General features: G+C 44.3%; 1 protein-coding gene across 6 annotated transcripts in view; it reads right to left on the bottom strand.

Annotated features, from left to right (window-relative positions):
* Positions 1-9399: 9399 nt before the first annotated feature.
* The window catches only part of tns1b (tensin 1b), a 217699-nt gene continuing 200040 nt past the window's right edge, over positions 9400-27058 (bottom strand). For all 6 annotated transcript variants that reach the window (XM_034134700.1, XM_034134702.1, XM_034134705.1 and 3 more), the window contains 13 exons: positions 25215-25310; positions 23535-23706; positions 21438-22456; positions 21249-21335; positions 18839-18967; positions 18630-18722; positions 18093-18170; positions 16004-16072; positions 15843-15869; positions 15280-15448; positions 13934-14002; positions 13524-13553; positions 9400-12404 (listed from right to left, as the gene is read on the bottom strand). In XM_034134700.1, coding sequence (XP_033990591.1) covers positions 12266-12404; positions 13524-13553; positions 13934-14002; positions 15280-15448; positions 15843-15869; positions 16004-16072; positions 18093-18170; positions 18630-18722; positions 18839-18967; positions 21249-21335; positions 21438-22456; positions 23535-23706; positions 25215-25310 — 2177 coding nt within the window. In that variant the 3' untranslated portion in view covers positions 9400-12265. The remainder of the gene's footprint in view (positions 12405-13523; positions 13554-13933; positions 14003-15279; positions 15449-15842; positions 15870-16003; positions 16073-18092; positions 18171-18629; positions 18723-18838; positions 18968-21248; positions 21336-21437; positions 22457-23534; positions 23707-25214; positions 25311-27058) is intronic.

The raw sequence follows: 27058 nt of genomic DNA, 5'->3' as shown, positions 1-27058 counted from the left end.
ATGACGAAAATATCAGAAAAGAAACGACATAATATGTGACCTGCTCTATCGAAATCAGTCGCATTGACCCGAAGACACATTTTGAGTTGTATACACTGTTGGAAAGAGGAGATTCCTAGCTTTCTAATGATATCAAGATTTTTGTTGTACTCCAAATATTAAGCAAAATATGTCACATTATATAATGACTGTCACAGAGTCATCATTTTGAGAAAAAGGCCTTCAAAGTTTCTTCTTCTCTGGAATCCATCTATCTGATTGATTATTAGCGGAGCAAATGATCAAAATAGTCCAGAGGGAAAATATTTCCGTTTGGATTACTGGTCTGGGGGAAGCTCGCGAGTGTGTGTGTGTATGTGTGTGTGTGTGTTTGTGTATTTTTGCGTTTGTGTGTATTGTGTTTGTTTCCCGGGGAAAACACTCACGAGAAAACCGGCTGTTGTTATGCTTGCTGTGACGTTAAATGACTCCGTTCTCCGCTTGTAAATATGCCGTTACAAGCTTCATAGTTGTATTTATCATCTAAATTTGCCGAAACAAGTTTAATATTCTGAAAGCCAAGACTTTGTTTAATTGAAATCAGATGAAAACAAACTGTAACGGACCCCGCCGTGTTATCTAGATAACTATATGCCTTACATTCATAATTTCAGCCGGAGGGAGGAGGGGCTGCGCTACGGAAGAGCAGATTGCGAGCGAGAGGTGCCTGTCATCTTCCCTTCACAAGCTTCACAAATGTATTTATCGTGTGATTTTGGAAATAAAAGTTTCATATTCTGAAAGCCAAGACTTTGTTTATTTAAAATCAAACAAAACACCCGAACCCCGAAAAAATAGTTTTTTACGCAAATCCACGTTTATTTTGAAATGAGCCGTTGCGACATCCGACTGATTTCGATAGAGCGGGTCACATATAGTATGTCGAAAAAAGTAATAGTATAGTATGTCGAAAATATCAGACATCTTTATTGTAAAACGATCTATAGGAGGTTTTTTTTTCAATGCAGTCACAAAGTTATTAGTTATAGTATATAATCTATATACTATGACCGGTACCGGGGTCTCTCGGGCTTAACAGGTTAATATTAGACATGAAACAGCATGTAAACAATTTCAAGCCCGGGAATAACTGACCGGGGGAAACAGTAAGTCCGGCTACCTCAAATGTCCGTGCGGAACAGTGCCCATAGTTCCGTGGGTGAATTATGTCAACCCACCACACAAGCCCCCCCAGACTTCACCCATAGTCAAAATCCTCTCGTCAGGGAGGAAGGACCACCCGACCCCGGCGCGTACGGACCACAGGGGCCGAGGAGGGCGGGGCCGCAGGCGAGGGCAAGGGCGCCAACGAGGGCGAGGGCATCCCCACAGGGGGTGGAGGGCGGGGCAAGGGAGGACGGCCCCGACGTGGGGGCAGAGCCAACTCCAACGGCCTGGAAACGTCCACATGAGCAGGCTTAATCCTATCGACGGACACAGTCTCAGGTCTGCCACCAATGTCAACCACCAGGCTCTTGTCCCCGTGTCGTATGACCTTGAACGGGCCGTCGTAAGGGGGCCGCAGGGGGCCGCGGTGGGCGTCGTGGCGAATGAAAACAAAATCCGCTGACCGTAGTCCGGGGGACACCCGGAAAGCTGGGTTGCTGTGCTGCCACGGGCGTGAATGTCCCGGCGGTCTCCAGCAGGGAGGAGCGCTGCCCGGCCACAGACCAGGACACAGTGGCGGCCGGAATGAATTCCCCAGGGACCCGTAGTGTCTGGCCATAGACGAGCTCCGCCAACGAGGATTGCAGGTCTTCTTTGGGGGCGCACCTGAGGCCGAGCATAACCCACGGGAGCTTATCCACCCAGTTGCCGTCTGTCAAGCCGGCACGTAGGGCCGCCTTCATGGATCGGTGAAAACACTCACATAAGCCGTTAGCCTGGGGGTGATATGCGGTGGTGCGGTGCAGCTTGACCCCCAAAACCTTCGGCAACAGCGTTCCAAAGCTCCGAGGTGAACTGAGAGCCGCGATCAGAGGAGAGGTCAGATGGGGTCCCGAAGCGCGCCACCCACATGCCGATGAAAGCGCGGGCGACGTCAGAAACTGCCGTCGAGGTGATGGGAACGGCCTCGGGCCAGCGGGTCGTCCTGTCCACCATCGTGAAAAGGTAGGTGAAACCGTGAGAGGGGGGCAGTGGACCTATGAGGTCGACATTGACATGGTCAAACCTCCTCTCAGGAACTGCAAAAAGTTTGAAAGGGGCCCTAGTATGGTGGTGCACTTTAGCCCGTTGACAGGCCACCCATGTGTCGACCCAGGACTTCACGTCCTTTTTAAGCCCCTGCCACACAAACTTCTGCGACACCAACTTCACGGACGGTTTCCTGCCAGGGTGGGAAAGGTTGTGAATCGCCTCAAAAACGGGTCTGCGCCAGTTGCAGGGACCAGCGGTCGAGGCTGGCGACTGAGTCACCGACCGTGACCTCCTCCAGGCGTAATCCTGTGTCCGAGGCCCTGAGGGTCTGGACCCCGTGGTCAGAGGCCTGGTCAGTTCCCATGCGGAGGTAATCGAGGCCCAGCTACACAGCTCAGATGAGCGCTCTGGAGAAGCAGTCCACGACCACGTTAGCCTTAAGTCGGATGTCCGTGGTGTACTCGGATATGTACGAGAGCTGGCGTTGCTGTCGGGCGGACCACGGCTCGGCCACCTTGGACATGCAGAATGTGAGTGGCTTGTGATCCACGAACGCTGTAAACTCACTCCGCCAACCAGAGGCCAAGGAGTTCCCTGTGGAAAGCACTGTACTTGCGCTCCCTGGGGTTCAACTGGCGACTGAAAAAGGCGAGCGGTTGCCAGGCGCCGTCGACCCATTGTTCATGCACCGCGCCTACAGCGTAGTCAGACGCATCGGTGGTGATAGCGATGGGGGCCTTGTGTGACGGGTGAGCCAACATGGCGGCTTCACTCAGGGCGGCTTTGGTGGCATCGAAAGCGGCCCCCCTTTCCGCCGTCCAGTCTATGGCCTGGCTTGTCTTTGAGGGCCTCGTACAGCGGGCGCATGGTGTGGGCAGCCCGGCGGATGAACCGGTGATAAAACGTCACCATCCCGAGGAACTCTCGGAGCGCCCGAGCTGTGGGCGGTCGGGGAAAGGCGGACACGGCCTCCACTTTCGACGGGAGGGGGGCAGCTCCATCTTTGCTGATGAGATGTCCGAGAAAGTGGATGGAGGACAACCCGAACTCGGCGTCGTTAAGGCGGCGGTAGTCACCACGCGGTCTGGTTTAGGGACCATGTGGAGCGGTGAGGCCCAAGGGCTGTCTGAGCGGCGGATGATGCCCAGACGCTCCATGTTGTCGAACTCCGACTTGGCAAACGCCAGCATGTCAGGGTTGAGCTGTGCATGGAAATAACACACGCCAGGGCTGGAGCGGCTGTCGTCGGCCACGGGGCTTCTGCTAGGTAGCATGCCTCTACCAGGGAAGGTGCCACTGCGTGTCGGGGCCAGCACCTAGGGCTGCAACAAACGACTAATTTGATAATCGATTAATCTGTCCATTAATGAAACGATTAATCGATTATTCTGACTATTACTTGCGCAATTTCTCAAACGCTCTTAATTAGCCATCAACTTTTAGATTTTAGCAGTGCTGATTTTTCCCCTCTACCTGGAACACTGACCCTCTGCCGTTGCTCACAACCTTGTATCTCACACCCCCTTACCTCTTTGATCGCAAGGACTTCAATTGTCCCTTGCACCCGTGTGCCATCTTCAGCTCCCATGAACTTCAGCTTTCTGAATCTTGGGTCAAGGGAAGCTGAAAGAACAATCGGGTTTTCTTTCTCTGCTGAGATGGTGTTCAGACACCCCCATCTTTCGTTTATCCCTTTTTCTGCACTTGCCAAAAATGCTTTTCCTGCGCCCGTCTCAAAACGGGTTTGCTGTATGGACCGTTGCAGCCCTTTAACCAGCTGTGGAAGACATGAAGCGGTTGCATACTGTCCACTTAGGTAAACGGTAGCGCATTGAAAAGGCTGCAACCCTTGTGTCAGCTCTTCAAGCAGCACCCATTGATCTGGCTTCAAGTCAAAGTACAGTTTGCCCCTTGGAGTTACCTCTCTCTAGGTCGTCCTCAGACGAGCCCTCCATCGTCGCTTCCAGTCATCCCGGTTCTCCGTATATAGGATTTTGGGATGACTTTGTTCTTCGCAACTGGAAGTCTACTTTTCAATTAATAAATACAAATGCAAATTATATTCTATGGGTCTATGCGTGCGTGTGGGAGTGAGAAAGTGAGTGAATGTGTGTGAGTGAGTGATAAACACTTGTTGTACCTTCAGAAAGGTTGTTTAATATTTCTGTGTGTGAGTTAAACACTTGTACCTACCTTCAGTAAGGTTGTTTCATATTTATTTTCCATCAAGTGAGTAAAGTGAGTTCTGGATGGAAGGATGTATTCAGGGTTAAACTGCCTGATCATTTCACGAAGCCCTTCACCATCAACCATCGACATTGGTCTCATAACCTTGACCAGCATGGTCAGGATTGAGTCCGTTAGCGCTGTGGCTTGTTGGAGAGGTACAGGCCTTTTCCTTTGAAGATACTGATCCATGGGACTGGCACAGCTCCTCTTTTGTCACGGTTTTGGATTGTTTTCATTTTCCACCTTTTATTTTGAAATGTTTTCCTCCTTGTGTCTTGTCTGATCCTTCTTCCTGTGTTTGCCTTCCTGTCGTTAGTTTCCCTGGTGTGTCTGATTGTCTGATTGTGTTCACCTGTTGCCCTTGTGTTTCTGCCTCCCTTACCCCAGCTGTGTCTTGTCTTGTGATTACCCCTCTCTGTATTTAGTCTTGTCTTCCCCTGTGTGCCTTGTCGGTTCATTGTTTTTCCTGTCTCCCTCCATGTTAGTCACGGTCAGTTTTGTTTGTATTCGCTACCTTGTGCTATCTATGTTTTTTCATGCCTTGTTTTTGTGCTCATCGGCTTTGGAATAAAGCTCGCCTTTTGTTTATAGACCTTTTTCCTTTTTGAAGTCTGCATTTGGGTCCTACCTTTGCCCAACCCTAACAGAATGAACCGACCAGCTTTGGACTCAGCAGATTCAGATTTTTTTATTCTACAGGCAGAACGTCTTGGGTACTCTCTAGAGCAGTGGTTCTCAACTGGTTAGGCCTCGGGACCCACTTTTTACTTGGTCAATACATCGCGACCCAACATTTTGAACCACTCAAATCTATTCAACAAAAAATCGTGCTATAATATATACGCTTTTGAGCATACAATATTAATAAAAGTGAAGTACAGTGCATATATCCCTTATATCCCTTCACAGAACTAAAGTATGCTTTTAAAAAAGGTTTAATGAGATGATGGAATCAAAGCTGAACAGCATGTGTGCCTTTTTAAGGCTTTTTAGAAATACTAACATAAACTACGCATTCTGGTACACTCTGAGAAGAAAATAAATAAATCTATTACTACCCGACATATTAATAATATTTTATGCCATTGTTTGTTTTTCACTTTGTTCTGACATCTTGCTGCGAGAAGAGCAAAGAGGAGAGAGTCTGTGTGACTTACTTTAAATTGTGGTAAGGGTAGATAGCTCCCATTGTTCTGTGACCTGTCAATCATCAAACCGGGGGTCATATTTCATTATGTGTTCATTTTTATCTGAAGTTGTACCCATGGATGTATAAAGAAGAGTTCTACCGCAAAGTTATTCTCCGTGGGGACTTCCGGCAACAATCTTGATTGGCCAGAAGACTCGAAAAAACATCAGCAAAGATATTTTATTGAGAAGATGATCGTGACAGAAGTTTTCAAAACCGTTTATGGTCTCCGGTACTTCCAGTCAAACGCCGACTGCATGCACAGCGTTAGAAAATCGGGCCTTCAAAATAAAAGTTTGACTTTTTCCCCCAAAAAAAACTTTTTCACACATCCGCGACCCACTCCAAACGGGTCCGCGACCCACTTTTGGGTCGCGACCCACCAGTTGAGAACCACTGCTCTAGAGTACCTTTTTTATACCTGGTATGACGTCACATCTATACGGGGTAGAGTGGCTGCTTTGAAGGAGGCACGCCAGGAGGTTGCTCGCAAGCCCTGGCTCAGGGGTTTGTTGCCTGAGTGGCTACAACTTTTTACAAGTAGTCCTGGAAACGTTTCTCAAGCCTCTAACCCTTTCCTGGGATCCGACTACTGTCCTGTTGGAGGTCCACGGCGTCTCCAAAAGGCCTCTAAGAGACGCAGGGCCAGGATTCCAGCCCGTGCCCCAGCAGCCATGGTTTCAGCCCCAGTTCTGGCCCCAGCAGCCATGGTTCCAGCCCCAGTTCTGGCCCCAGCAGCCATTGTTCCAGCCTCAGTACTGGCCCCAGCAGCCATGGTTCCGGCCCCAGTTCCGGCCCCAGCAGCCATGCTTCCGGCCCCAGTTTCGGCCCCTGCTGCCATGTTTCTAGCTCCAGTTTCGGCTCCAGTACTGGCTCCCCGGCCGACGCCAGCCCCCCGTGTTTTGTCAGTGGTTCGGCCCACTCCAGCCCCTCGTGTCCTGTCGGTGATCCGGCCGACGCCAGCTCCCCGTGTCCTGTCGGCGTTCCGACCGACTCCAGCTCCCCGTGTCCTGTCGGCGTACAACCCGACACAAGTCCCCTCTCGAGTCCCCTCTCGAGTCCCCTCTCGAGTCCCCTTTCAAGTCACCTCTCGAGTCCCCTCTCGAGTCACCTCTCAAGTTCCCTCTCAAGCCCTCTCTCAAGTCCCCTCTCTAGTCCCCTCTCTAGTCCCTTCTTCAGTCCCTTCTCTAGTCCCTTCTCTAGTCCCATCTCAAGTCCCTTCTCTAGTCCCTTCTCTTCTCTAGTCCCTTCTCTAGTCCCGTTCCAAGTCCCTTCTCTAGTCTCCTCTCAAGTCTCCTCTCAAGTTCCCTCTCGAGTTCCCTCTCAAGTCCCCTTTCAAGTCGCCTATCGAGTCCCCTGTCAAGTCCCTACCCAATGTCCTGGTCCGTTGGAGGTTCCGCTGGGGGTCCTGCCAACTCCTTGTCCTGTCCCGTTGGGGGTTCCGCCGACTACTCTTCTGCCGGGGGTCCTGCCAACCCTATGTCCTGTGCCGTTGGAGGTTCCGCTGGGGGTCCTGCCAACTCCATGTCCTGTCCCGTTGGGGGTCCCGCCGACTACTCTTCTGCCGGGGGTCCTGCCAACCCTATGTCCTGTGCCGTTGGAGGTTCCGCTGGGGGTCCTGCCAACTCCATGTCCTGTTTCGTTGGGGGTCCCGCCGACTACTCTTCTGCCGGGGGTCCTGCCAACCCTATGTCCTGTGCCGTTGGAGGTCCCGCCGACTACTGTTCTGCCGGGGGTACTGCCAACCCTATGTCCTGTGCCGTTGAAGGTCCCGCCGACTACTCTTCTGCCGGGGGTCCTGCCAACCCTTTGTCCTGTGCCGTTGGAGGTCCCTGCGACTACTGTCCCGCCGGGGGTCCTGCCAACTCTGTGTCCTGTCCTGTTGGAGGTCCCGCCGACACCTGTTCCACCGGGGGCCCTGCCAACTCTGTGTCCTGTCCTGTTGGAGGTCCCGCCGACACCCGTTCCACCGGGGGTCCTGCCAACTCTGTGTCCTGTTCCGTTGGGGGTCCAGTCGACACCAGCCCTTGCTCCATCCGGGGTCCTATTGTCCCATGTCATGTCCAGGATCCCGTCTACGCCTGTCCCGTCGGCTCCGGTTCCTGTTCGGCCGACACCGGGTCCTGCCCGGCCTCCGGAGCTGTCCCGTCATGGCCTTCCTGCCCGTCCTCCAGAGCTGTCCCGTCACCGCCTTCTTGTTCGCCCTCGAGCCCGGCCCCCTGAGTGCCGTGGCCTTCGCCCTCGAGCCCGGTCCCCTGAGTTCCCCAGCCGTGGTCTTCGCCCACGAGCCCGGCCTCCTGACTTGTCGAACTCTGCCTTGCCCCCGGGCCGTCCGCCCGAGAACACCTTCTCGAACTCTGCCTTGCCCCCGGGCCGTCCGCCCGAGACCCCTTCCGGGTCCTTCGCTGTGCCCCTGGGCTGTCAGCCCAAACCCGTCCTCCAGACCCCCTCCACCCACCCTTTTTTGCCCTAGTACTTGGTGAGAGCCGTTCTTGTTATCGTTCAATCGTTGGTCCGCACTCACTGCCTGCCAAAATCCACTCGCCTTTTAAAAAGCTTGATTTTGTTCCCCAAACGTATTCTGTGAAGACCCGCCCCTACTCTGATTGGTAGGTTTCAGCACGAGGAGTGAGATGGGGTGGGTCTTAACGGAATACGCGAGAGAGAGAAGTCATAACAAGTGGTACAGGACAGGTAGACGACGTGTTTTTCGGATGGAAAATGAGCCAAACGCGAAAACGCAGCAGCATTTGGATGCACTTCAACCAAAACCCAGGCAGTGATAAAGCGCACCATTTGTAAAGACAAAATATCCTTTAAAGCAGGGTCAACAAATAATCTCCATCGCCACTTAAAAACACACTATCTAATATTAAGAGTTGCGTGAATTTCATTCAAGCCAAGGCAACTTTATTTAGTTAACACATAGCCTACAGAGGGTAAATTCAAAGTAGTACATTCACTGACATTAATGACATGGATATGGCACCACCTTGTGTCATGTTTACAATGCAGATTATTGACATTAGGTCTGGCAATAGTCAATCATTATCCTGGTGATTATTTCGCAGATAAACCTAGTAACCCCCGCCCCCTTTAGAGATTTTTTTGAAATTCTAACATATAAACTACGCATTCTGGTACACTGAGAAGAAAATAAATAAATCTATTACTACCCGACATATTAATAATATTTTATTATTTCATTGTTTGTTTTTCACTTTGTTCTGACAGCTGAACTTGCTGCTCCACACAGAGAGAAGAGTAAAGAAGAGATAGTCTGTGTGAATTACCTTAAATTGTGGGTAAGGGTAGATAACCCCCATTGTTCTGTGACCTGTCAATCATCAAACCGGGGGTCATATTTCATTATGTGTTAATTTGTATCTGAAGTTGTACCCATGGATGTATAAAGAATAGTTATACCGCAAAGTTATTCTCCGTGGGGACTTCCGGTAATAATCTTGATTCTGATTGGCCAGAAGACTCAAAAAAACCTCAGCAAAGATGTTTTATTGAGAAGATGATCACTACGTGACAGAAGTTTTCAAAACCGTTTGTGGTCTCCGGTACTTCCAGTCCAACGCCTACTGCATGCACAGCGTTCGAAAATCGGGCCTTCAAAATAAAGGTTTGACTTTAAAAAAAATCTGCGTCCCACTCGAAATGGGTCCGCGACAAAGTACTACTTAATTTAGTAAAAATGAGGGTACACAAAGCAAACACTGGGTTAACACTGTGGCAAACATGCCTCTTATTTCCCATTGAAATTTGAACAAACAAACACTGTGTAGACCTACATATTGATTTGTACTGCTTTTTTTTTTAATGTGTTTTCTTCCATCAGAAATAGTAAAAGCCATACAATGTAGCAAACCAAAAAATGACAGCGCTCTATACAGGCATAGTAGCTCATTCACACACATTCTACAGTCCACATTATCTGTCAGAGTGGGGGAGCCACTGGAGCTTCCATCCCGACAAACACATGGAGAACATTCAGTTTGAAGTAGAGGACGTCCTCTTTTCAGGCAAAAATAACGATTCTTCTGTCAAGACACAGTTGTCAAAATGAAAATCCTGCTGATATCTGTCTGTGTGGATCTTAAAGGGCCGGTAAGACTTGAGGATGCTGTGTACAGATTACAGTCAGCAGCACTAAGCTAACAATAGTATTTGAGCATGCAGGCTCTTGCTAATAAATAATGGAACAATCTAGTCAGATATAAAAGCCCTTTAAGTGCTGTATTCTTTTCTTTACTAGTAGGCCCCCATGGTAATTCATTACATCATGCTGCCAACTGATATAAGAGCATCAGAAAAGGAAGGAGTCATAATCTCTTAATGTCTGAAGAGTTACTATCTATTGCCAAATAAAGTAACACAATGGTGACTGAGTGTATGGTTTTGCAAAATCCATATGTTTGCAGTATTGTGAACTGGATGTCTGTATTGACTTCATAATCAATGAATAACTTTATTAATTGTATTGCTGCCCTCGGTATTCTGGGACTTGTAGTTTTAATACAAATTAGCTGTTACCACCAGTAAATAGGGTGTCGCCAAAACAACCAGGAATAAAATCTTAAGGTTTCACATTTCAAAATGCCAAAATAAAATTGTATGATAAGGAAAAGGCCAAATTAATCAATGTGAAAATCAAAGCTCATTTTCTCAGTGTTGAATTTACCCTTTGACGTGCCACAGCTAAAACACTGTTAGAAATTAAAGTGGTTCCTTTTGTAATGATGTCTCCTGACCACATGAGGGCAGCAGCTACTGACTGATCCGACTAGTGTTCCAGGAACAAGCTCCAGACCCATGCTGAGGAGAAACTACAACATGACTACAGGAAGTAGTAACATGCAATAATGACATGAAAGGGTTCCATTAATGTCCATTTTCTCCTCTTTTGACAAGTAGAAACACAATGATAATACTTCAACATTTAAGTGCTAATCTTGGACATTGTCATACTGATATTCTGTACAAACTGTGAAGTCCACTGAGACAAATGTAACATTTGTGATATTGGGCTATATAAATAAACATTGATTGATTGATTGACAATGTATTCTAGGCAGGTTTAAGTTAATAAAACAATTGTGTTGGCTTTAGAATAACTCCAATTTGGACTTTAGTAGCAGAAATCTTTCATACAAAATACCCCCCCTCATAAACAAAGCCTCCCCACAAAATGTTAACAAAAGAAAGAAATGCTGTGATAAAAACATAAAAAACAACAACAGTTGAAATGCACACACTTTACACCTTATATATATGTCAATGCACTTGCCAAAAATAATAGAAGAGAAAATATCTTTTCTTCTCGCTTTCAGTAATCTTGGTGTATACTTTATAATACATGTATACAAGATAACATAGAGCAACAAAGCATAAAAATAAATATCTTAAGTCACTGTTTGGAAGTTTTTTATATATATCTATATATGTATATTTATATGTATAGCTTACTTTTGGGTAGGGTGTTAACAGTTTTGGCCGGCTGATGCGAAAGAGCTATTGACGGAATAACCGGAAAAACTGAAGAGCAGTATAGCAACACTTTTCTATAAAGTTTGTCACGGAACAACGTTAGGCCCTTCAGTAATGCGCGAAAAATAGTGTGACTGAACATAGAATGGTGGCAGACAGGATGTTTATCCCCCAAAAATCCAGAGAATTTGCGTAGATTTGCAAGAAAATCATTTTTTTAGCTTTCAAAATTCCAAGGAATAACCTCTGTCAGCGCACTACTACATTGAAAAGGTGGAATTCTGAAGAATCACCTAGTTTCCAAGTTTTGCTATTTGCATACTTAAGACAGCCTTTACGGTTTTTTCTTCTTAAAAAGCTCTGCATTACAGAAGAAAGGCAGGCACCACATGTCTTCTAGAACAGTCCTACTCATAAAGCAATCTAGATTATTTACAAACACCTGACCGGCTGCGGAAATGTCCGGAGACAATTCTTGCGCCATGGCACAGGTGCGGAATTGACCTACAGTATCAGTACATACAGAAAGAAACAGTATTTTTTGATTAAGCAGCCACATTTGTTTTACAAAAGAATACTTCCGACCCTCCGACAGCGGCGCACTAAACGCGCCCCGACTACTTCTTTTTTTAAATCTTTGGTTGACCAGTCGGAAAGCCTGATAGATTTACAATCCACCTTTTCATCGCACAACTTGACTTCTTCTTTAAAAAAATAAAAATGAAACAATTGCTAACAAGATAACATTTGCACACTCTACGTCATTCCCCCTTCCTGTTCATGCATTACCCTGCCAGGGCGATCGAAAATCACCCCCCCATTGTCACACAGCCACGCCCCATCCTGCACTTCCTCTGATCCATTCTGGAGTCCGTCCAAGAAGAAAAGCACAAATGCACGCAAGACACACGCACACGCACACACACACACACACACACACACACACACACACACACACACACACACACACACACACACACACACACACACACACACACACACTCCGTCTTGTTCTCTTTCACGCACAGACACATGTAAATGTAAAAAGGGCGGGAAAAATAAGGTGACGCGTAAAAATCAAATCGTCCAAAAACTGAAAGTAAGTGTCTGTGGTTTAAAGGACATTAAAAAAAGGCATTGAAATAAAAAAGCGGCAGGGTTTGTTGACGGCGATCATCGTTTCTGCACGGCGATCATCTTAGAGACGAAGTTGACGATGGCGTTGGCGGGCTGGTCGGGGTCCATCTCGGCGAAGAGGTGGCTCACGTTGTCCGTCGTGCTTCCCTGCTTACGCGCCACGAACCCAAACAGCCTGGAAACACAAGGTTAGGGGTTCATTAGTAAAGCTGCCATGTTGAAGCATTGGACTGAGGAGATAATGCCTATCTATTAATACATAACATTTCTTTATATATTAGAATGCCTGTGGCGGCTATATTCCCATTGAATACGGCCGCTCTGAGGCTAAACTTTGCTCATTTATGTGATATTTAATATTGAAAATCAAAACAATAAACAAACAGAATCATACGGTCAACAGAAATCAGAGCTAAGCTCACCCCCATTGTCATGCTACTAAACCTCCACATACACCAGGTGCCCTAAATACCATTAACCACACACAATTACCGGAAACAACCCATTACAAGTGTGTGTGTAAAATAATGAAGATAATATAACTATAAACACAGGCTACCACAGCATTTTGGTTCCTACAAAGTCCAAGGTCACTGCTAGGTCACACCATGTAAATCTTTAGGTGGCACCTTTTTGAGTTTCTGGCATGTATGTTTTCATTTCATTTCAAACCTTTATTTAACCAGATTGAGATCATAGATCTCTTTTTCACGGGAGACCTGCAAATGTCTTGACTACAGCTAGATCTGTCCTAAGACCCCTGTGCTCTGTTTGGAAGTGACAATGTGTGTTTATTTGGCCAAGTTTTGAATAAACTAAAAGTAATAAATAAAAGTTTTTAAGAAATCAGTTCCAGTGTTCCAGCATCTTCTTTTTTGAGTCAATGTTACAAAAATAATTTCCATCACACATACAGTATCAATATTCCACAGAATATATATATATAAGAGATTTTAAAGGACATTCATTTAGATTGATGAAAGTAGCCACTAGCTTTGATAATGAAGACGTTTTAAATGTTTAAAGGTTTTTGCAGGTAACAATATTTTTTGTCAGGAACTGTTTGTTATTGTAATACCCATTTTGACCACAAGAAGGTGAAGTGCACCACCTCCCTATGTCCTACATCTGACTCAAAAGATGTATGTTTTCTTACAGGAGAGTAACAATAACTCTATGCACCCTAAATAAAAGGTACAATTATGTTGTTTCGGCTTAAAAGATGAGTATGTGTACTAGGCACTATATGTAATGTGGACTACAGAAGCATTGTGATTCAAAAAGTTGAACTTACTTAGCTGTGCCGCCTTCAGGCTTGTTCCACCTGAAAAGATTTGAAGAAAGTTTGGGTTAACACTAGAAATGCAGATCAAAAAATGGTGGACTAAGAATACATTATCTATAATACATAAGAAATAATTATACAAGGAGATACAGCTCTGGAAAAAATGTCTGTTGAATTCCAACACAGAGAAATGTTGTCAGTAGTTAGTAGTAGAATCAAATAAAAATGTTAATTTGACTCAAACACATACCTATAAATAGTCAAACCAGAGAAACTGATAATACTAAAGTGGTCTCTTAATTGTTTCCAGAGCTGTAGTGTTTGGACTTAATTCAGATTTTAAAAAGTATCTTAGAACTCATCTGAGCAGCCTGAATCAAACCACTTTTGGAATAAAAAAGATAACCTCCTGTACTCACTTCCTGTCCTGAGGGTCAGTATCGCAGAACGTGACAGTGTTGGTAGGATAGTGGCGTCGGAAGAAAAGCCTAGAAAAGCAGAATACAAAAATGGAGATTAGAAAAATAAAGATAATACAAAGAAAATGTACACGTTGAAGATGTTTATTCTGTGGATTAGCAGATGATATGTTCTATAGTATGTCAAAATCTGGAGGAAGCATTAAGCAGTAAGGGGGGGGGGGGGGTTAGTGGTTAGTATGAACTTTAAACTGACTACAACTCAACTCAGACTCTATTAAGTGTACACCAAATGATCAAACTCACTTCAGTATTGTGTCTGACTTTTAGTGTAGCCACTTTTAGCACCTTTTGTGACTATGTGTGTTTTTTTTCTCAAATGTTCTGGTCTTTGTAGTTGCTTTGTGATCAAGGGGCCATTTACTTGACTTCTTTCCAATGACCAAATTGTGGCAAAAGAAGTCTGATTGCAAGTCTGTGAGAAAATGACCGTACTTCTCACTGGATTTACCACCACAGTAACAGTGACAGTTTTATGGTCTACATCGCTAGCTTTAAGTCTTCTTCAATACAGCATGATGTTCATTTGGTAAATAAAGAACAATAAAGAGGGTATGCTCTAGCGTGAATACCTTAGGATTTACAGGCTGCTACCACATTGTTGTCCTGTTCATGAAAGTTAACTGTAACATTTGATCACCGTAAGATATCGTGTTATGTTGTGTTAAGCTCCACTCTCTTGTGTCACTGCTAGTTCCAAAAATCAAGATGGTGATGCCTAACGCAAACAAAGGTGACTATGTTGACTTCCTATGTGTGTAAATCAACATCATTGCTCAATTTCCTTAAGTTTTTGAGGCCAATATTATGATGAAATATTGGCTGATATAAAAACAAAATGATATATGATGGACAGGACATGGTATATATATATATATATAACCCCTAACATAGCTTTGGTATTTATATAGTCCTACATCTATTTCTAAAACAGTTTCAATATGTTTGCGATAAGCTTATGGTGATGGATCAGTTCATGTTTAAAGTATTATTTGGTTTAAGGTTTTATTTACCTTGGCACTGAACACAAAACAAAATGGGGTTCTTGATGGAAACACTGTCAGATATAATACACCCCTCATACTTTAATCCTGTGTTAGCAGGTATGTATTGCCTCTGAATGTGTGCAGTGGCTCCTGCTGACACGAAAAAACGAAATTGTGTATCTTACGTGTTCAGACAACCCTCTGTCTGCAGCTAAATCTCCTCATGTCATGCAATGTTGATCTTGAGTCATTTTTTAAACATTGTTTAACAGTAGACAGACAGGTGGAATCCAGACTTACTTCCTCTGGTTGTCGGTCAGCGTGATGCCTTGTGAAGACACCTTGAAGTGCACCACGGTGGCAGCAGCTGGGGAGGTGGCAGCCAGTGTCTCAGATATGGCCTTGGCAACAGCCTGAGGGCCTGTCAGGGACTCCATGTCCACTGAGTTGATGTAGAGTACATTGCATGCTGGGAAGAGAGCAAATGTCTTGGTCAGGTAACAAGAAATGTCAAAGTAAAGGCTTAAAACAAGGAAACATATAACACACTAGTTTTGAATTCTGCTCAAAATGCCTGTGTTCACCTATTCATGCAAACATATGTATTTCCTCTTATTTGAGAACATGCTGTCTGGAACAAAGCTGGAGTCAAACAGTTTTAGAAAAGAATCCATAGAAGTCATTCCACATAAAACATTCTGCCTCTGACAGACAAGAAGCTGGACAGTAGTTAACAGACACAATCCGTCAAATGGAAGCCATTTATAATTTATCTTGGTTTGTGCAGGTTAAACATACACGTACAAACATAGAGGATGCACATTCCAGATGTAGGTTTCTGAATAAAAGTGCACAGGGTTTACCATGGGCATCAGCAGGGGCCCTCTGCACTGGGATAACAAGGATGTCATGTTGTCAGAACAAGTGCATAGGATGATGATAACTTCATTATTAATGTCCTAGAATCTCAAAGCTGGGTCGGCTTTAAGAAATGAGATTGAATGAAAGTGAGATTATGTTTTACCTGCTCCTTGTTTCAGCCTCTCAGCCAGAGGATTCGGTGCGGCGACTTCTGGCACCTCCTCAAGGAGATCTAAAAAAGTAAAAAAATACAACAAAGTTACCAAAAATGTACTGAGTTGCACTAAGGGCTCCTGTTGGGTTTGGAGTAGGGATGCTCCGATCGATCGGCCGCTGATCGTTATCGGCCGATATTCACTCTCGGCCGATCGATCGGTACTCTCTATAAAGGCCGATCAGGAGAGCCGATCACATGACGTAAAATACATGACACTTTTCTCTGTGCGCGGCAAAACAAGCTCGCCAAAATGGCTTCACCGGTCTGGCAGTATTTTAAGGTGTCCGAAAAAGACAATAAAATAGCGGTATGCAACGTGTGTGTGAAGCAGAAATCCTGCAGCTCCACCCGCTGTGACGGACCGGTGAGCGGAGCAACACACACACAGTTAGACCTTACACACTTAGCTATTTGATCTAAACTAGTTATAAATATGTTTATTCTTCACTCTCGGGTCACTCATTACTGGATCAGTGAGCTGCATGAGACGGATACTGACAGGCTGTCAGGAGAGGGAGAGCGGGGGAGAGAGAGAGCGCTTCCGTTCATTTCTCCCGTGTTATTATCCAAAGTGAATGTAAACTTGAATAATGTACTTCATTTGAATGTAATAATTAATGTTGGTTGTTGTTTGTGGAATTAATCTGAACTTTTCGATCCGTTACGATTATAAACTGAAGCAATATAAAAATGAGCCCCATTAACTGAGTTTTAAACATCACTTTAAATGGAAGATCCCCATAGCCCCCCACCTGATCGGATCGGCCGATAATGATTCCGGCGATCGGTGATCGGCCCCAAAATGCCCGATCGGAGCATTCCTAGTTTGGAGCAATATGTTGTAATGATTTGCTTTACTAAACATCAGCATATGCCTACTATGTTAATTAACTGGAGGTTCCAATCTCACTTCTGGTATTATATTCTATATATCTAGTGGCAATTATTAACTGACAATTATTGTAATCAGTTTTAAGTTATACCTAGCAACAATATATTACCAGGTTTTAGCCGGAACAAAACTAATTTAAAATGTGGGTACTAAGACCTGAGAGTCAAGTGAGAAAATAAATAGTGCCAACAGTCAGTAGGGGCTCAGTCAGTAGGGGCTTGGACTGTGAGCCGTAGGGTCGCCGGTTCAAGTCCCCGAACAGACCTAAATATGGAGTGTGGACTGCTACTTGGAGAGGTCCCAGTTCACCTCCTGCCCTGCCGTGGTGCCCTTGACCAAGGCACCGGACAACCCCCTTCCCCCCCCACTCCCATTGCTCCCCGGGCGCTGTACAATAGCTGCCCACTGCTCCTAGTACTAGACTCCTGGTACTAGGATGGGTTAAAAGCAGAGAACACATTTCACTGTGTGTGCTCTGTGTGCTCTGCATGTGTGACCATTAAAGAGGGGTTTCATCCCTCCGATTCCAAAATGGTTTTGCCAGAAAAATCTTAGTAAATTCCATATTATTGTTAAATCGGGAAATTGGGGGAAAGAAAGCAATAAAGTTTAACAGAAATGGCAGCATCTTTGTAGGAATCTTCAATCCAAGTGTTGCTGTAATGATCCTTCCTGCCACTAGAGGCTGAAGTGCACCACATCCCATTCTGAAATCAATAATATATTGTTCCAGGTGAGCTTAAGTATGAATGGCCAAATGAAACTCAACTGGAAGAAATCATTATGCTCTTAGTCCTATTTAGAACATGGGGTCTTGGTGCTCTTCAGCCTCTTGTGACAAAAATAAGTATAACAAACAGAACTGGTCCTGGTCAAAACAACCAAAAGAATCACTACCCAAAATGTTACATTAGAGTTAGAAAATGGAACACCAAATGTACGTTTCTCACTCTCCTCTCATGGCTTTTGTATAATCCTAACCATTTTTTTTTTTTTTAATGAAAGTTACTTTGTGTAACTTGTGTTATACTTTTTGTTGAAGAAAGCCTGTTTACATAATGTGTTCAAAGTCTACCTCACACTCACAACAAAGCATCAATTGAAAATGCGTGAACCTTTCTGAACACATTTGGAGCAACAGACCTGTGGTTGGGATAAGTAGTTTGCAGGGTAGGGCCAGCGGTGTGATGGCATGCTGGTAGACCAGGGCAGACAGACAGCCTGTCAAACAGACACAGGACACCGTCACAGACAAGCAATACAGCTACAAAACACTTTACAACAGTACAATGTGCAGTAGTATTCCCCAAGAACTGTAAACACATATAGTTCACAATTAAGCCTCTTTCCACAATTCAACTTTTTAGGATCAATGGATTTGGTTAATATGGCTTCTTTGATTAACAATGGTAAGAAAGATAAACTCTTAGTAAGTTAGAAAAAAACACACCATCATTCTTTTAGTATTAACATCAATAATCCAAACTGAAACTTTACACAAGGAAAAGAGTGATGAATTGAGTTTTGGGTTGAAGTAAACATGAGTTGGATCAGTAAATACTGTTCTTGTTGTAGGATTCCATGTTTTGGAACTTAGAAAGACATTAGTGTTACACTTTTAATCCAAAATCAGTGTGAATGTTAAAGTGTATTTCAGGGAGGATTGAGGATTCCACTGACCAAAGTACGGCTCGTTGGGACAACCCTTCAGCTTCACTCCTTTAGGGCTGCTCTCAATCAGGAAGTGTCTGACCAGCTCGTTGTTGACGTCACCTGCAACAAAAGAGCGGGAAACACAGCTGAGTCACATGCAGACATCACTTCACATCTTTGGTAAATACTTGTTGCATTAGTACTTTATAAATGTTATGCTTCATCCTGCCTCTTACCTTTCTTGTTCTGATGCACTGTGGGGGGAGGGGAGGCCACCTTCATGGCCAAGCCGTAAGCCCCCCTGAACGAGTGACTGTCCCGAATAACGAAGGCTCCTGGCTCCCTCTCTCTCAGCAGGCAAATCGCTGTAACAGGGGGGACATTCAGTTAAGTCATGTACTATCACAACAATCATTTGGTTACCCCTGACCCTAACCCTAACCCTATCATAAACATACAAGACCTGTCCAAACCATCATAACTCTAGATTTGATCCCATTACACATTTGTGTCATAATAAGCGAAGGAATGAGTCTACTTTTGGCCAAAACACTTTGGCCAAACTATACTTTCTCTCACACATACATGCATTCTTCTCTTGCATACATATATTGTCTTCAGACATGCATATATTATTTGTAATATTAAATGTAAACATTGAATGAATGTGCATGAGAGCAAAATATATAAATATGAGCGCTAAAATATATGAATATGAGAGCAAAATGTATATATGTTTGAGTGAAAAATGTATAAATATGTGAGTGACAATATATGAATGTGTGCATTGAAATATGATAATATGAGAGCAAAATGTATGAATGTGTGAGTGTAAATATGTATGTGTGTGAGAGTGAAAATGTATGTATGTAAAAGGAGAATGTATGAGTGTGAGAGGACCAGTATGAATTACGGCCTGTACGGCCCCTCATAGAATCTGCTTAGCCTTCTCAACATATTGCATTCACAAGAATAGGACAGAGAGACAACCCTAAATCACAACATATACATCTCAACAACTGTCAGATGGATTGCCTGGACAAATTGTACAGATGTTCACAGTCTAAAGACAATAAATCCTGTTAACTCGATCCCCTGCCCTTGGATGTCATTTGGTTTAAAGGGAAATGTCTTAACAACGAGATGGATTGAGAACCATTGGTACAACTATGGTGATCTCTTATCTTCCATCTACTGCAATCAAAAATGTAATTCTTCCAATATCAAACACCTTCCCATTCAATGTTTAATTCCAATTAGAAAATGATTGAATACTAGTACACAACACTAAAATGGTGACCACTGTGGACACAATATCTGCCAAACATGAGAATGTTAGCATTGTCATTGTAAGCATTAAGCTAACATAATGCATTGGAGCATTTAGCGCGGCTGTGCCTTAGTACACTGTGATGGTTGCTTTTCTGATGTAGTATGTCTAAGTTAGCTTGGAGCTTAATAACATCACATAATATCAGTGTATGTAGGGGATCATGGCAATGGTAAAGCATCAAGTTTAAGTAACGACCAAGAGCAAAGGCTCATGTCCTGATTCGTTGTTAGAAACATTGCTGTCTGTCTGGATCTCATTAAAACTGCAACATTTAACAAGACCCTTTGTTTCAGACATGCTATCTTTCAAGGAGAAGAGTTTTGATCAATTATAGCTCAATGCCTGTCCACATGTGAGAGTTTAAGGAAGGAAGATGGATGACATGAGCAACACAGGCAGATGTTCCCTAATTCACTACATATGGTGTGGCTTCCTCTGGGAGTGTAAGTATAAACTCTGTGTGTGTGTGTGTGTGTGTGTGTGTGTGTGTGTGTGTGTGTGTGTGTGTGTGTGTGATGTCACTTAATTTGAGCATGTGCTTGAATTTAGCATGATCTAATCCAATATGACCATGAACAAATGCAGGTTTAGTATTGATGGTGCAGCCAATAGGTGCTGACCTTACGACCAAACACACACATACAGGTATGTTTATTTACCAGTGTATGCATTTGTATTTGCCATGCATATTAATTATTGTGTCTGTTTCATGCATTTGTGAAAAGGGATAATTCCAGTACTTGTTTTTGTGAAATATAACGCCATGATTTTGAATTTAACAAAAGCATTAAAGTTCAATCATCCCAACCACATTTTAAATGACTCCACCAGTAACAATGGGGACTTACAGTAGTTCCACATTGAGAAAAAGTACATCAAAGAACGTCCAGTCAAATCTTGCAAAGCACTCCCTCAGCATAATCCACTTCTCCAATGTCCATTTCTATGAGTTGTATGTTCCAAAAATAACATATTCCTGCTGAAATATTGCTAAATACACATTCCTTTTGCACTTCAGCCAGCAAATTTAGCAGTCACTGAACACAGTTGCATGCTGTAAGTGTTCCACTTTGGAAGCAAATAGGGGGTTCGATTTTCTCATATTCCCTGCATGTCCCTAATCATCCTATTCACCAAAAACTAGGTCTTAGGTGGAAAAATCCAATATAATATCAACATTCTTTGACAAACTGGTACACACTGAACTGCCGAAGGAACCTGGCATTACAGTAGGAAGTAGAATTTAAAAGGGCAAACATTTTGCAATAATTGTCTAAAGGTCAGTTAAGGGAGAAAGTTTTTCAGCATCTTACCTTGCTCCCTGGAAATGTCTGGCTTGTACCAGTACTTGGACGTGTCTTGGACAAACTTGACATTCAGGCTGCTCTCGGGACTGCCATCTGCAACGGAAACCAAAATAATGTCACAGAAACGAAATGAAAGAAGTAAACAAAGAAGAACTCCAAAATGTCACGTCTCTCTAAAAAAAGTCATGTCCTTACCGGGCATGTTGAACCTCGAGAAGTCAGAGAGGGTGTGGAAGTAGCCGGGATTGTTTCCTCCACTCATTGGGGACATTATCTTCCCATTCAGCGTGCCGTAGGACTGCGCTCCGTTGGGTCTGTCGCCGCTCGACATGCGCCGCTTCTCCGGAAGCTGGGGCTGGAACCCTGGAGCTGGGCTGCCCTGCCGGAACCCTACCCCCATCCCCATCATGCCCCCCTCCTGGTAGCCTGCGGGCGAGATTGGGAAAGAAGGCGTGGGCGGTCCCTGGTACCCCGAGGAGCTGCTTTGCCGTGACAGGTTCCCGTGCCTCTCATCTGGGGTGGTGTACCCGCTGTGCATGGGGTGACGGTCCAGACTGGGGCTCCTCTGGGAGACCTGCGATACAGACGGGTGACGCCCCAAAATTGGACTCCCTTGGGTGATGGATGGTTGTCGACTTAGCACGGGGCTACCTTGCATGGGTTGGCCAAGGGACGGCTGTCTACTGAGGACCGGGCTCCGCTGGGACCCCTGACCCAACGAGGCCTGTCTGCTGAGGACCGGGCTGCTCTGAGCCCCCTGCGTCAGACGACCCCCCAGGACGGGACTTCCACTGAGGCCCACCATCCCCACATCGAAGCCGTTAGCCGGGGATGTTTGCTGGACTACGATGGAAGCGTCCTGATAAGGATATGAGTGCTGCTGGAGGAGGGGGTTGTAAGGGGAGCCAATGAGGACGTTCCGGTGCTGTGCATGGGGGCTTCCATGGCTGAGGGAGGGTTCTGAGGCGGGGGGGCTGGGGTCTGAGGACACGTAGCTCCCCAGTAGGGTGTTGGCGCCATGGTAGGATTGTGTAGGGGTTGCAGTGCCAAGGTAGGAAGAGGTCGGAGAGCTGGAATTCAGGTAGGAAGAGGTGGGGGTTTGGTATGAGGGGGTGGGAGTGGGGTTGGCGCTCTCTGTAGCCTGGGAGCGGAAGCCGGAATCAGTAGTGGGGTAGGACGGAGTGCTAACGCTGCTCTCTACTAAGAGGTGATCACTGCAAGGGAATGGGATACGCTTATTAAACCAAGGAGTTTGACATTCACCAAAGTGTTCATTTAGATGCATGAATTGGCAGACATCAAACATTAAAGGAATGTATTCCTCCCAACATGATAATTTGTCCATCATTATTACATGGTTTAGTTGAATACTTGATTCTGATTGGTCAATTCAGAACACGTGACACGTTGTTAATCCAGAACAGACAGACCGCTGTCAAGGATTTATGACCGTTGTTAAGGACGCTCAAATCTGCAGAAAGAAGTCCGGTCGATTGAACTGTATACAGTTTGGCTGAAAAGCAAACTGCATGCAGTTTGCTTTTCTAACTGACAAGACAATAGCGACAAGGAAACAGCGGAGAATTAACGGGCAGAAACCCTCCTTTTTACGCAGCGGTCCAGACATAGACATCAAACGGCGACACATATTCAGTTGCCAGTTACTTTTGCATTAGGGCAGGGATATCTAGATACTTTCCAAGGTTTGACATAATGAATTGTGCTACTTTTAAAGCAAGCAACGATGTTTTCAAATCTGTAATCAAAAAGCTCCTCAAAAACGCTATCGAAGCAGTTCCTGCCGTTGCTACGTTAGTTCCTTCATGCCGATCTAGATCCCTCCGCTTCGCGTCGGGCTCCTGATCTGCCTGTCGGTGTTCTTTTACCCATAATGACCGCGTCGCTGCACATTATCCCTTACATAAATCACTCACACCATGTTATCATGAATTCTGGATAAAAACATAGTTTTTCTTGCTGCCTCAAGGGTAGACGAAGAAGCCAAAGTGTTTTAAATAGTAAGGTTTCACTGATTTCTTTTTTTTTTGTTGTTCCAGGGCAATAATTCTTTTTTTAAATTTGAAGGTAACATGGGTTTGATGACTGACATACAAGTGAACATTTTGAGGAGAAGTAGTCCTTTAACATTATTACATCTATACCTATCTACGTCGAAAACAATATGAAAGATGTAAAAATGTTTGTTTATTTTATTTTTATAAAAATCACTACATTCTTGTCCAGCATCCATATTGCATCAAAGAGTGAACGAGCATAATGTGTCTGACTGACCTCTGTGAGATCTGGATGGGGCTGCTGCTGGACAGAGGGGGGTTCAGTGAGTGGGAGGAGGGGCTTCTCTGCTGGGCTGCAGCCTCTCCGGGGGGGCTGAGGCTCCGAGGTGACGGCTGCTCCCCGCCTGTTGATGCCGACATCGCCACAGACTCCACATAGCTTCTTGGTGCTGCGTGAGAGAACAAAACTCTTTGTGAGACAAAAATGACCTTTACTTCAGCTTTACTGCACTTTGATGTTATTCCCTTTAGCACTGTAGTTGGGTGACAGTGATCTTATGCCCCCCAAAAAAAAAAAAACTGAAAACTGAATGGCACAAGATGGAAATAATATGTTTTATGGTATGCTGCCATGAGAGTGGTTGTGACTTTTCCAGAAAGGAAATGGAAATGGTTTCTAAAACAGTTCTACCGAGCAATACTGTAGGTTGAGAGTAATGGGATGGAGGAGATTCAAACGTTGAATGTGGATGATGATCTGTGGCGTTAGAGCAGCATCTTACCTTCCTCCCCCTCACTGCTCTCATCATCTGTGGGGCATCGTTTGAGATAATCCAGAGAAATAGAGTGATTTAAAGGAACAGGTACAGCAAGGGAGTCGGAAATGTATCTCTGCTATAATTGTTCTTTTTGATTAGTAGTGTGTGTGTGTGTATGACTACATTCAAAGAAACTCATGAGGAATATTACTCGCTTTTAAGTTTGACTATTGAGCCTTCAGCTTCACTCAAAACATTTTAGATTTTTGAGAGAAGCTTGTCAATTTGTTAGGCTAGCTGCTTGGCGTAAAGTGTTCAAAGGGGAATCCTATGAGGTAACATACACAAATAGTACATTTTGATTTATATCTTTTTATATGAATAAATGCTGATATTAGTTTTCTGAGATAACACACATATTTTGTAGTTCCCTGACAAAAATACACTGTTTTTAAAGATTTTCTTTACTTTCATCTCAGAGAATTTAAGACTTTGTAATCTCAGTGAATAAAGGAATGTTATCATAGTACAGGGTGTATGCAGGAATCCTGAAGTCAAATGTAATACCTTTTAAGACCTTTTTTAAGACCCTTTCCATACATTTTAAGACCTCATCGCCACTTACATTGGCGACACACTTTACCTCACATTTACTATATACAGTATTGATTGTCCTTCCTCCTTATCTTCCAACCATTTGGACGCAAACTTGCATTTCCCCATAACGATGTTGTTTAACAACCGGCGTAAACAGGCCTTCACGCGCTATCAAGCAGTGAGCGTGCGATGTCCTGTTCAGATGACGTCAAATCCAACGGGATGCCATAAATAAACTACACAGAATCACACTACACACCTACGCAATGATTACATTCAGGCACACTGTAGAATACAACCTCTTTGGACAATTTATATACTTATTGAAAACAAGCTACAAAATGTAATACCTTGGAAAATGCCGTTTAATACTTTGAAATAGCCTTAATTTTCGCTAAATTGATTTATCAACTTTTAATACTTTTTAAGACCCCACGGACACCCTGAAGTAAATTCACCACTTTAATCCCTCATTTTTGTATTTTTCAACTCTCTGAAAATCTGATGTTTTTTGCCCCTGGCTCTATCATTTGTTGTAGTTAAAACAGTGACTTCTTGGATTTAGTTAGTGTGACTCTAATAAAGTGAGAGTTATAACCAACCTGAGCCTGTTTGATGGAGGAGGATGTCTGCAGGGTTGTGGGGCTTCAAGCCCAGCGCGGACAGAGGAGTTTTGGCGAGACCAGGAGGGGACCGACCTGAAGAGAAGAGAAGACTTATCAGCACACAGCATCACACATCTCTGACGTCCTGACAGCTGCTACCTGTTTACTCAATTAACAGTTATTTTTCAGTTTATTTTGGGGAAATAAACCTAATAATGCAGAGGTAGACAGCTGTCAGGACAATACAGCATCAACACAGCTCCACACTCAGGAGCATCATGTTCAGTGTGCTCATGCTCTGATGGAGGGGCAAAACATGCATGTGATTATCACACTGTGACACCACCTCACTCTCCCAACAGTAGAATAAGGTGTGTGTCGAGCTTGGATCGAAGCAGAGCTGGGTCAAACTGAATGAAAAGTATTTGACCACCCAGTCACCTGTCATGTTACAGGAAAATGGATGTTGTACTTCTCAGACATTCACATTAAAACATTACGTTTTAGTTCTGCATAAGCAGTAGCCTAGGTACTATAAGTCCTGAGAGGTTAGAGATCAAAACAACATTTTGACAATTTATTTTCTGAGTCTGATCTAAATAGTTGTATCCCCTGGGTTTATGACACTACAGCCTCTTGTGGCCAAAATGATTATAAAAACAAACACTGTATCATCTATTTTTTCACTTGGTCCCAAAATTAAAAGAAACCATTGCAAGATGATCCAGACAAAACTTATGTTGCACTGGGCAAAACCTTTTTTTCCTATTTTAAATCAAATGTTGCCACAGAATGATTACTGTCCCTGGAAGAACACAGACTCTGCTACAACAGTACATTATGTTACCACAAGAGTCTCAGGTTTGATTCAATAAATAGATTTGATAATGACAAACTGTGAATGTGTTTAATGAAGACACTTAATGGATCCGTCTCTCACCTCTAGTCTTCTCTTCTATTCTTAGTCATTTAAAACTACTACTTTAAAACCTCGTATGACAACATACACAAATTGCTAGCACGACAATCATGGCTGGCAAATTGAGACTGCTGGGGGGGAGGAGGGGGGGGGGGGGGGTGCAGGCAGGGTGCTGGTTGTGTTGGATCAAGGCAGCAACAGGAACTCAAACACAGATGACAACAACACAGAGAGCAGCAGCTGCAAAACTGGAAGCATGTCCCTGTGCTTTATGTGTTTGAGTGTTTGTGTCTGTGTTTTGACACTGAGGCTAATAAACAATTCATTAAAGTTGGGGTTATTTATGTATACGAGCAACTGGCAGGTTGTTTACTTATATGTCCTACTGTGTGTCTGTTGTGTTGCTGGTGCTGCTCTCATGGTGTTTGCATGCCAAAGCGGTGCAGACCTGTGATACGTGATAGGGGGAGGGGCATTGAGGGGGGGATGAGGGATCCATTTGGCTGATGTTGTGGGACAGAGGAACTCCGGAAGAGAGACGTGCATCATCCACTTACCAAAGAATCCCAATTAATTCTTTGTACTTGCAACGTAGATGCCCCACATTAAGTTGTGGGGGGTGTCGGGCAGACTAAGTGAACACTAGGGAGTGTGAGTTGAGAGACCCACTACTCAAGATCACGTGGAATCAGAAGTACATCTTGTGAAGTGTTCACTAATCACTTAGCTAACCATGCACTTTTAACACATTTTGACCATTTCTGCATGACCAATCCTTATTGGGAAAAATATGTTGGTTTTGAGGTCCATACAAACAATCGAAAAATGCTTATCTAAATGCAATCATTTGATCTCAATCTGTTCAAGATTCAAGATCCTAATCGGAGAAAAACAGACTGCTCAGTGTGACTGCGTGAACAAT

This window comes from Trematomus bernacchii, unplaced genomic scaffold (genome assembly GCF_902827165.1).
Source record: "Trematomus bernacchii unplaced genomic scaffold, fTreBer1.1, whole genome shotgun sequence".
Taxonomy (NCBI): Eukaryota; Metazoa; Chordata; class Actinopteri; order Perciformes; family Nototheniidae; genus Trematomus; species Trematomus bernacchii.
The sequence above is the reverse complement of the archived record's forward strand: the minus strand, read 5'-3'. Positions and strand labels throughout refer to the sequence as shown.